The sequence below is a fragment of the Anticarsia gemmatalis genome, chromosome 8 (assembly GCF_050436995.1).
Source record: "Anticarsia gemmatalis isolate Benzon Research Colony breed Stoneville strain chromosome 8, ilAntGemm2 primary, whole genome shotgun sequence".
Taxonomy (NCBI): Eukaryota; Metazoa; Arthropoda; class Insecta; order Lepidoptera; family Erebidae; genus Anticarsia; species Anticarsia gemmatalis.
In genome coordinates, this window is record NC_134752.1 from 2877439 (window position 1) to 2887605 (window position 10167).

The 10167-nt window shown below is 38.3% G+C and overlaps 2 protein-coding genes across 4 annotated transcripts in view; one reads left to right on the forward strand and one right to left on the reverse strand.

The window, feature by feature from the left end:
- LOC142974654 (uncharacterized) overlaps positions 1-3210 on the forward strand; it is a 45976-nt gene extending 42766 nt beyond the window's left edge. For all 3 annotated transcript variants that reach the window (XM_076117103.1, XM_076117106.1, XM_076117104.1), the window contains one exon: positions 80-3210. In XM_076117103.1, the coding sequence (XP_075973218.1) occupies positions 80-906 (827 nt within the window). In that variant the 3' untranslated portion in view covers positions 907-3210. The remainder of the gene's footprint in view (positions 1-79) is intronic.
- LOC142974655 (WD repeat-containing protein 13-like) lies at positions 3202-9992 on the reverse strand. Its single transcript, XM_076117107.1, has 11 exons — positions 9784-9992; positions 9589-9644; positions 9387-9506; positions 8998-9108; positions 8313-8466; positions 7327-7493; positions 6430-6490; positions 5170-5252; positions 4446-4609; positions 3867-4066; positions 3202-3423 (listed from the first exon to the last, which is right to left on the reverse strand). The coding sequence occupies exons 1-11, from the start codon at positions 9863-9865 to the stop codon at positions 3323-3325; spliced, it is 1299 nt and encodes a 432-aa protein (XP_075973222.1). The 5' UTR covers positions 9866-9992; the 3' UTR covers positions 3202-3322.
- Between the last annotated feature and the right edge of the window lie 175 nt (positions 9993-10167).

Here is a 10167-nt window from a genome sequence, read left to right on the forward strand (position 1 = left end):
AGTAGTATGACAAGTTCTAAGGTATTTTTTTTCATTATATTGTAATTAATAACGTATGGTTATTCTTTTCGTGCTACAGATTACGACGAAGACTTCTTCATATCGTCATCGGCCCGTCCATTCGAGAGCCTGGGCATCATGACGAGCCAGTTCTTCCCCGGCAAGCACGTGAAGCCCTCGCTCCTGGAGCGCGACCTCTCCGATGACGTCACGGAGGAGTTCCCGCCGCCCCCCTCCCCGCTGCCCACCACCACGCTCATGCAGACTCGCACACCTTCACTAGACTTTACCACACCTGATTCAGGAGTGGAAGATATAACTCCTGGTTCAACAACAGACGAAGATTTTAAGAAGAAGCTGCCAGAAACTGAGTTAACATGGAGACCAGTGGACAGTGGAAGCTCGAGTGAATCCGTCAGTCCTAGTTCTCCAGGCGGTGAGGCGTTAGGCGGGCTCAGACATACCAGGGACAAGCTGAAGCTGGACTTACCTCCGAGCCCGCACATCCCGTCGCCGCGACACAACAGAGTGTTCAACTTCGTGCTCGACAAGCCCAAACGACGGGAAGAACGTCCTGAGCTCGGCACCACACCGCTCGTCATGACAGACGAAACACCCATCGTCACCACATCACTACCATTACAGAAACAGTGCGAGGACCTCCCCGTCCCAGAGCCAACGTTCTCAACCTTCGGCAAGAGCGCGCCTAAAGTGGAACCTGAACAAAAATTAATATTAGATGAAGTTGAAGAGACGACTACTGAAGTGAAGGATGAAAGTCCAAGTCCCAAGGTAGTAGAGGCCGTGAAGGGTGAGGGCACGGTGCTGGACAGCGGGGACGAGGACTCCGGCATCGAGAGCAGCTCGAAGGCCACCCTCGAACGTAACAAGACGAACGTCTCCTAGAACAAACGTAGTGTAACGTAGCTCTGTATACATAGTACGTGACGGCTCTACTCCCATACTGACACTTTGTTGGATAATAAAGTTGGATGTTAAGGGAACCGACATTGATGCTAGCACTCGTTTGAATAAGAATATTATAGGTTTCATTATCATTCAAATAATGAGAAATAACGCCTTTAAGACCTGAATATTGAAGTAAAGTAAGGACCTATATAATATGATATTTACATTCTAATTCATACGAGTACTGCATTGGTCAATCGAGCTGTAATCACAATTCGTCGACTTGTTTATAAGTCGATAAACGATTGCCATTATTAATAAATAGTATTACAAAACAGCAAAGTATTACTGCTGAACATACTTGTTATACATATCGGAATCAACATCGTGTTATATAGCCGATAATCGCTAACTACCACCAGTTACTAACGTTACACCATTCTTAATACATTCATTTTCTTACTAACAACGTCTGATTAGTCAAAATACTTCGTAATAGTTACTCGTTAGATACATTCTCACTGATAAACTAGTGGAGAGTTTTCTCTCGTAGTTCGTGCCACTCGCTGTACAAACGCTACTAGTGAACGTTGGTAACTGGCGGTACCGGGAACAGTATTGAGGTGTGTACTTCGTCCGCCTGGCTTGTCTATAGTCAATGCAAGCGAACCTCGTTCGTTCACTCACTAAGGTACAAATAGCCATGAATTATCTATAGGTGTATCGCTTTCATAACTTTTAAGGGCTTTCATACTTTTTACACACTGATACAGCCTAATTTTATGAAATCGCGTCCAGTTTCTGTTAGGGCACTTGTTATCTGATATACTCTTGATGAATGATTGTTTGATGCACGATCTATTCGGAAACAATGCGTGGAACATATTATATTGAAACAGTTCGATACGAGTCCGTGTCGAGGTCGGGCTCGTCCCACGCTCCACTTATGACTATTATTAGCTATTATACAATATGTTTAAGTATAGAACTAAACTAAATTCGCGTTTCTTCGATCTTACAAATTCTTCTTGTCATGACATCACACGCGGCCAATTTTACATACGTATGGAGCAAAATATCGTAAAATATTAGCGAGTTACATTAGTTATTTTGTCAGTCATGTTATATGTACGTAATGTATGATGGAGGCGGCCTACCGGTGGACGTACAATGAGTCGTACTCGTTAGTAATGTTCATACGTAAACGTTTTTTACTCTTATTTGGTACGTAGTAGTGTTATGTGGTCACGCGCCAGAACTATTAAGTGTTTTATGTATAGTATTGTATGATTCCCACCAAATGCCGTTGTATTGTCTGTTTACTGGAGGCCGGGGAGTGGCGGCGGTGGCGGCCATCTTGTTGTTGTTGTTGTGTTGTTGTGTTGATGTGACGACATTACTTTACGCACAAGTGAGTACGCATCTTCCATCTTTTAAACCTCAACAATATCTAAATTAAAACGTTTCGGTCTACGATTGAGGTTAAAAAGCCAATTCTTAGTTAAGTAAAAGTTTATATTAGATAAGTGTAGTGTTAGATGTAACGATTTGTGGTGATAGATCGACATTGCGTGCGCGTGCACCGTGCGTGGCGGGGACGTGGCGGGTGCGGGGCGAGTGCGGGGCCAGTGCGGGACGTGAGCGGTGCGCGCGGTCAGTGCCACGGTATAACGTCATCACTATATAGTATGCAATACGTCCAAGTGTGAACCTGATGTGCAATTCTTCTCATTTCCATATCATCGCGTTTTAGTTGTTTAGTTACTGCTGTAAATATAATTTAATGTTATTATGTATCGATGGTAATAATCTTTTTGAATATGAAAATTTATTAATTGTACTACACGTTTATTGTTCTGAACATTATTTTTTACAGTTTTAGAATGTTTTCGTTAATGTACAGATGTAAATAAGTGATAGATGTTCATTTTGTTACGATGCGTAGAGTGTTGTCGTGGCGGCGTCGTGTCGTGTCCGTGTCGTGCACGTGACGTCACACGCGTCGTGGACGTGACACTATGTATTGTGTAAGTTATACATTTCTATTCGTTACTAGGAATCTTACTCAGCAGATTAGTTTACTTCAAGCTTATGATAAAAAATTAAGGAATTTATTTGAATGAATTGTCCAATTAATGATGGTATTTATTGATAGTAAGTTGTTATTGATTTGTATGAGTTGTCGGCAGTATTTAGTGAATGTGAACGCATTGGAAGTCTTTTCATATTGTGACTTTGTCGAGTCTTTTAAAAGTATTTCTATGAAAAAAAATAATTAATAAAACTTGTGACTCAATATAAGGCTTTTATTTACATTTAAATTATAATAATACTTGTACATTCAGTGAGGGAATGTTGTAACTGTGTTCTTAAGATAAATTGATCAGATCTATTTCGTTTGGTCTATGTGTGGTCAACTGCGACGCCAGATGATGACGAGGCCGGACACGTCACTGGTCGCTAACAGACTCTCGTCGTAGCTGAAGCTCACGCCCAATACCGGAGATGCATGACCTATAAAACAACGTAAACGTATCGCCATGATTACTAGATGGTAAGTAATTGCCCAGCAATTAGATAAAACAGGGTAAGAAAATTAGGAGAACAAGCAAAGTAATATATTCTTATGTACATTAGCCAGCTTTTCACACACACTCTACGGTTCATGAAACAGCAATCGTGCCTGCAAAACCACCCGTATAAAGGATGTGCAAGGGGTAAGGAAAGACAACTCGCCGCTCACCAGTCGTACGCGCGAAGAAAATCGCGAGCGAAGAGCGCGCAGGCTTTCCCGCGCGTAACTCTTTACGCTCCTAAGAACGTGTGATAGAGTGTGTGTGTGTAAAGCTGGCTAATGAGTGTTCGAAAATATACGCAATTCATTAAATTCTTCAAATGAACTATAAAGTTTGCAAATACCGTCAATATAATAATACCTATTGTCAAAGTTATCATACCTTGTAGTTTATTAACGACGGGATGGTCGGCGTGTCCCTCGATGTCGAGGAAGTAGACGCAGGAGTCGTCGGAGCCCGACACCACGCACACGCCGCGTCTGAACGACATGATGGGACAGAACGTCGACTTCACGCTGCAGCTCGACTGAGACACCTCGAAGCGCTTCTTTAGGGTCAAGTTGCCTTCACGATCTGCTATCCTGTAGAGTGAAGTAAATGAAAAAGTCACACGTTTAAGTTAGGCATTTTCAATATTTCGTATTCTGCTTGATGGGTGTTTGAAATTGTTATACAGAATCGATTGTTTAAGACCTATTAGTGTCCTATTCACAAAGCTAAGCATTGGCTAGGCGAGTGTTCTTTCGCGGAATGATGGAAGGTTTTGACCTTTAAAACTACTTGAAAGTCACATTTCTTGAAATCCGCGCTGATCAACGTTTGGTGGTTGATTGTTGTTTGGTTTTTCCACAGGTCCCATGGCAGTTACATCTATTAAAATTAGTTTAATAAAAAGGTAGCAGTCTACTCGCTCCTAAGTTGTTAAATGGCAATATAGACTGAATCCCGAGACAATCGTACCTGAACAGATACAGTGAGTTATCAGCCGCACTAACAAGCAAGGCGGGGTGTCGCGCGAGCCACGGGCTCCAACTGAGGCACGACACGGCGCCGCCCACACAGCAACGCCGCAGCTTGCTGAGACCGCCGCCCGCACTGTCCATGCGGTAACTTACTATTACACCCTGGAAACACATAGGATAAATTAGAAATCACAAAGTTGAGAACTCCGCAACAGTTTTTAGGCAACCCTGTCTGTTAAGGAGTGCTTTATTTATAACCTACTAGCGATTCGTGCCGGTTTAAAAAGTTATCATTCAAGTACCCCTTTACATTTATTACACATAAGCCCTTCCCTTGAGTCATAATTTATTAGAAAAAACGGCAACAAAATCTGTTACGTAGTTTTAAAGATGTAAGCATAATACAGGGGTGCATACAGCTGAAGGCGACTTTGCTATAAACTACGTAATGAAGTAGGCCATAAAAATAGTGAGGGACTCCTTCAGTAATATTTAGTAGTAGCTCTACATTTCATTTTGAATTAGGTAAGTACTAAAGTAGATATCTTTTGGGATTTCCATTCAGTAAACTGTGGTTAAACTTCACAGTAATATTTGAACTAATAGCAGCGTTTTGCATAATAAGTTATAATTAGTCGTATTGTTATAATTTCAAGTGAAATACAATCGCGTCGAATGAGTCATGTACTTATGTGGTAATACCACAAGTGTGGAGTGCTTACCTTATCGTTGGCTGCCCAGAACATTCGGCCACTGGACTCGCACGCGATCGACAACACTCTGCCGCCGAGGATACTGCTGCCACCTATAAACATCATTTATCCAACATTAAGATATACAAACTAGTTTAAGGACCATTTTCGCAAATAAGTGTCAGATAGATATATGGATATGATATATATGAATATATGGATAACAAGCGTATGAAAACAACTGTAATATCATTAAATAAATCTGACAGTTATCCTGAAGTGTTGAAATAGAGCCTTATTATAATGTCAAAAAGGCGCAAATCGGCAGCGATATGCTACCTATTCAAAAAGTCCAAAGATAGTCATTCACATTTTGACAGGTCTTCAATGTTTGCCTGCTCAAAGGAAATCTAGATATAGAGTGATATAACTACTTGTAAGAACTATTCGTATGTTCAAAAGTTATACAATTTGTTATGAAAATTACGCAAACCAAAGCTAGCATTTACACACAGAACATACATAACTATTATCAGTATTGAAAGATTCAGTTTTTACCGGAACATAAGCATCATTATTTGACTTCAAAAAACACACCCTGTGTTATTTACATAACAAACACAAAATGATGATGTTTACTAATAAAAAATATATGTACACAAATATAAATAGATTTGTCAAATCATTTCGGCACAGAAGGCGTCCCGGGCATAGATAAGATTACTATAGAATTACGTTTATCACTACGATATTTACTCATTGATGTTGATCAAAGTTGCGCAAATATGTCACACCTTACACGTCACTCTATATAAATACACAGTTCATAAGAATTGCCGCTACAACTTAGATTAAACTAGTGAAATAATGTAATATAAATAAATGACACCTCGTTACTTTTTACCGGACTGCGCAACGCAAAGAATAGTAATGTGTTTATGAGGCTATGAGTACATAGAATTTAAGAACTACATTATTTTACCTTTTAGAGATGTTTATTATTGTAAATATTTTGATATAAAATTCGGGCTTCGGCATCAATTACAGAGAGATAAAGTGAAAATTTCCGTGAATAGATTGCTCTCCATAAATATTACTTATACCATCGTTTTCAATAACCCACCTTTAGTAAGGACTCCCACTATAATGCAGTATTCCCTATTTTGTAGCTAACGTCGATTATCCCTAACTAAAGATATCAGTTATCAGGAAGAAGCGTATGACGTCAATTGACAGTAGGTAGGTAGACCGTACATATAATGTGTAATAATATAATTATAAATGTCTCACCTCGAGGGTATATCCCGGTGGATATGTTGAGCACTTCCACCATACCCCGCGCGTTGCCCGCCTTTGTTATATTAAGGATATTTTTATGACATTACATTCATACAGTAATATTCTATAGACCCACTTTAAGACATAAAATACAAAACTGGAGAGCGGTTAGGTTTCAAGTCTACCAAATCAAGAGCAGATATAATTTTTCATGCATGCACCATGAAAGGAAGATCATATGGATAACTCGTACTAAGTGGCATTCTCTGGTCTTTTCCTACCCCGATAGGAAGAATACATGATTTTATGTATGCATGCATCAAGAATTTATAAATCTGCAAAATTTCCATCGTAATATGTATTTTCCATAAAAACAAATGATAGTTACTTACACGCAAATAACTTCTGAAAATTATCAGTGTGCTATGAACAGGAAAATTAGGCTTGTTTGTAGTTAATTAAAGTTAATTCTGTGTATATTTCGCGATTTGTGTAATACCTTAAATATTTATAATCAGAATTGAAAACTGTAACATTACCTAACGAAGATGATTCATTAATATAATTAAATGCCCAATCAAAATGTTGTACATTGTACCTAGTCTTTCATAGAATAGCTGACTGTTCAGACTGTTGTATTGTATTGTAGATATCTTAACTGAATAATAAAACAAAACAAAATAAAGGACTCTGGGGCATGTGACTGACTCTGGCTGTGTATCCTCTCAGAGGCAATCAACTTGCAACACAATACAACTTAATTACTTATTACGAAGCTTTCTCAGACGTAAACCTACTACCTAGTGTTAATACTACCCTCAAACTTTAGTGCCTATACCTTACCAACATTTACCACAGATCAATTGAGAAGTTCTTATCAGTAGTGTTATGTTTATTGTGCAAGGATACAATGACCATATTGTTGTTAGCGGGCTGGAACACGCAGCACAGGAGCGGCGCGGCGAGCTGGTCGCGCACTGTGCGCAGGCGTCGCCCGCCGCTCGCCTCCCACAGGCTCAGCGCGCCGTCCAGACCACATGTCACTAGCAGCTCGTTCGATGCTGACCAGTCACAACCTAACACACAAAAAATCATAATAATTTATATCCTAACAACTAGGAAGTCCTGAGTGGGGAAATCATTTAGGGAGCCTAATAAAATAGCCTTTATATAAGCCTTTTAGATAGGTTCGTAGGGCAGGACAGGTTTATGACAATTTGATGATATGTTTTGTAGAGACAAGAATATGTTTCAGTCACTTAAAATTGCAATATTATTATGTTGTTATTAAAGCATTCGAGTTGACTGACTTATTTAATAACTTTTACATTGAACCCGCCTGCAGCCCAAAGCGTTTAAATTATTTGAGCTAATGACATAAAGCAAGTGCTTATAGACGACACAGTGCTGTTTTATGCCTCTTTCCCTCTATTATTAAGTAGTACATATGGTGAGATTTTTTCGTCATGGTGTAACGTGTTAAGTAAAACGTTAGCAGTCTAGTCTTTATATGAAAGTTCATAGTTCACGTGTTACAGAGGATGCAACTATCATTTACGATAATATTGTTTCCGCATCAAACACACTATTTCTGTAGGAAGTGTGATAAATAATTTACTAAAAATAAATAAACAAATGGTGCACACCATTATCTAGTCTACAACAGAAATTATTTGCATTGATAACTTTGTCTGTTATACTTTCATAAATAATAAATAGAATTTTCATAAAATGTTGAAAATCCTGGCTCAATCTACAGGGGACCTTTGTTTTTCCCAAAACAAATCCTAAAAATGAGAGCCCCTCTTAGAGATTCTTAGGATTTGATTAATGTTATTTAGAATATTTTGGACAAAATAAAGAAAATAATATAATTTAATAGTAATGCTACATACCAGTAACAGGTTTAGTATGTCCCTGCAGTATGTAGGTGACTTTGGGCGGCGTGGCGGTGACGTCACAGATGGACACGGTGCCATCGTGTGACGCACAGCACAGCTTCGAGCGGTCGTTGTTCGCAAACTTCACCACACTTACTTGATCTGTATGCTGGAAATGCGAGTTGTTGTACACATTGGGCATAAAAAATGGTCTCCTATACAATCTTCCATACTTAACCCTTGGACTACCACGGTCGGCTATACTCGTCAAATGAGAAAATGCTCACGACTCTATATTTTTGTCGACATTTGCCAACGAAAAACGTCGTGAGCACTTTCTGATTTGTCGTGTATAGCCGACCGTTGCGTTCAAAGGGTTACGATAAGGTATCAAAAGTTATTTCCTTTTTATATATCACTTAGGTAACTCTTATATTAGTTAAAGTCTTGTCATCAAAAATCTAACGATTTTAATGCAGTTTGTTCAGTTAAGTTCATAATATTTAGATTAACAGGATTATTTTTCATGTGTGAGGTAGATACAAGTAAGTAATAAACATGCCAGTTGGAGGTATGAATAAAAAAAAATGTATGTAAACCTTCAATGTCCCACTGCTGGCCAAGAGTCTCCACCCAAAAAGTAATATGAAATATTTTAATCTTCAAAGATGTAAGCTTCTTTTGCCTGTTTTTATTTTACCTGATCAAATATGTGATGAACTCCAGAGAATGCATAGTTCTCAGATATTGTCATGTCATTCTTTTTCTTTGAGTTTGTGTTTAGTGGACTCTCATCTATGGCCATGCTTGTCTGAAAACATAATGTAAAGTCAAACAAATGGGTACATGATTCATTCAACTGTTTAACTTTTACATTGCATAATTACATTCAAAGTGACTGGCCAGAGGCAGGCTTAACTTGGGAGCATGTTTAATATATTTAACAAAGCTAATTATTAATTTAGTTGTCAACTTATTTATTAACTACATCCAGAAGTATCAAGTACGTTTATCTGTTATTTGGTTACTATAGTACAAGCTCTGCTTAGTTTGGAATCAAATGACTATGTGTGATGTTGATGTTATTACCTTGCTGCTGGACCGGGGCCGAGATGAAGAAGAACTAATAGATATATTGTCTTGCACTCCATAACGACGTTGTAACAGCTGGCTTCTAACGTTTATGTACTTCTTTATTGTTTCTATATCCTAGGAACCAATGTAAAACTTATTATGGCTAACTAATTTATAAATCTAAGTGAATTATAGTAGTAGCAGTTGACAAGGTTACCTTAAACTTTGCATTTTCTCGCAGCAGTTGACTGCGACGACGTATGTATAGCGTTTCTGTTCAAAGAAAAGAGTATGTCTTTAAAGTCACTTAAACCGAAGGAATATTGTTGTGTAGTAGACCGCTTTTGTAGTCACTTGGACTTTTTTATAAATTTTTTATTTGTTCTTTTATTTAGCACTTATCATTACTTACTGAAGTTAGGATTGTTCGGAGCTCTGTACGCATTGAACCGTGCATCCAGTGCAAAGATTTGCTGTTGAAACGCCGCTGCCATTGCTGCTTTTACTCGTAGTTTGTAGCAATCAGAACAATTTTCACTTATTTTGCATCAAATTGCTGTTTATTATTATAATTTTAAGATACAATACGTAAACAAACATCCCACATTTTTGACATTTGTAGTGACAGCTGTTTGACAAACTGACAGCACACAGCTGATGGAGAAGTTTATAAAGACAGTTTTCAGCATTCTGTATGTATATTGTATATATATACCAGATGTTAGAAAAATTATAGTGATTTTCAAAAATATTTATTTTTTTCTAATGGTTCTTAAAATAGGACTGAGCTACTAAA

What these genes read in the sequence shown, in the direction of transcription:
- LOC142974655 (XM_076117107.1), bottom strand. Translation starts at nt 9,865, where the DNA reads ATGGCAGCGGCGTTTCAACAGCAAATCTTTGCACTGGATGCACGGTTC. An exon ending in TTCATCACATATTTGATCAG is followed by an intron (nt 8,467 to 8,997) that starts GTAAAATAAAAA and finishes TCGCATTTCCAG; the next exon opens with CATACAGATCAAGTAAGTGT. An exon ending in ACATACTAAACCTGTTACTG is followed by an intron (nt 7,494 to 8,312) that starts GTATGTAGCATT and finishes TTTGTGTGTTAG; the next exon opens with GTTGTGACTGGTCAGCATCG.